Source organism: Haliaeetus leucocephalus, unplaced genomic scaffold (genome assembly GCF_000737465.1).
Source record: "Haliaeetus leucocephalus isolate CR32 unplaced genomic scaffold, Haliaeetus_leucocephalus-4.0 Scaffold177, whole genome shotgun sequence".
In the NCBI taxonomy this organism is placed as follows: domain Eukaryota; kingdom Metazoa; phylum Chordata; class Aves; order Accipitriformes; family Accipitridae; genus Haliaeetus; species Haliaeetus leucocephalus.
Genome location: NW_010972613.1, coordinates 625,105 through 625,384, shown reverse-complemented (window position 1 = coordinate 625,384; position 280 = coordinate 625,105). Strand labels below are relative to the sequence as shown.

At 73.2% G+C, this 280-nt stretch overlaps 1 protein-coding gene across 1 annotated transcript in view; it reads right to left on the bottom strand.

Moving 5' to 3' along the window:
* Positions 1-279, bottom strand: part of NUDT8 (nudix (nucleoside diphosphate linked moiety X)-type motif 8) — a gene marked incomplete at its 5' end in the record, with an annotated part of 1,051 nt that extends 772 nt beyond the window's left edge. Inside the window, 2 exons of the mRNA XM_010564380.1 lie at positions 9-93; positions 182-279. Coding sequence (XP_010562682.1) covers positions 9-93; positions 182-279 — 183 coding nt within the window. The remainder of the gene's footprint in view (positions 1-8; positions 94-181) is intronic.
* Between the last annotated feature and the right edge of the window lies 1 nt (position 280).

Below are 280 nucleotides of genomic sequence, written 5' to 3'. Positions count from 1 at the left end.
GTCCCCGCCCCCAGCCCCAGCTCCTCCCGCGTCCCCCGTAAAGCCGTTGCCACCGCGTCGCCGTCCGCCGGGTCCCTCCTCCCCCCGGGAAAACTACAAAAATTGAACGGCACCGTCAGAAAGGCGGACGGCGGACGGGGTCCCGGTACCCGGTACACCCCCCCCCGCCCACCGCCGGTACCTGACGTCACCGCTGTGGGGACCGCCCAGGCGGCGGGAACGTAACGTGAAGAGCAGCGCGGGGCGGCCCCGCACCGAGCACAGCGGCACCAGCACCGCC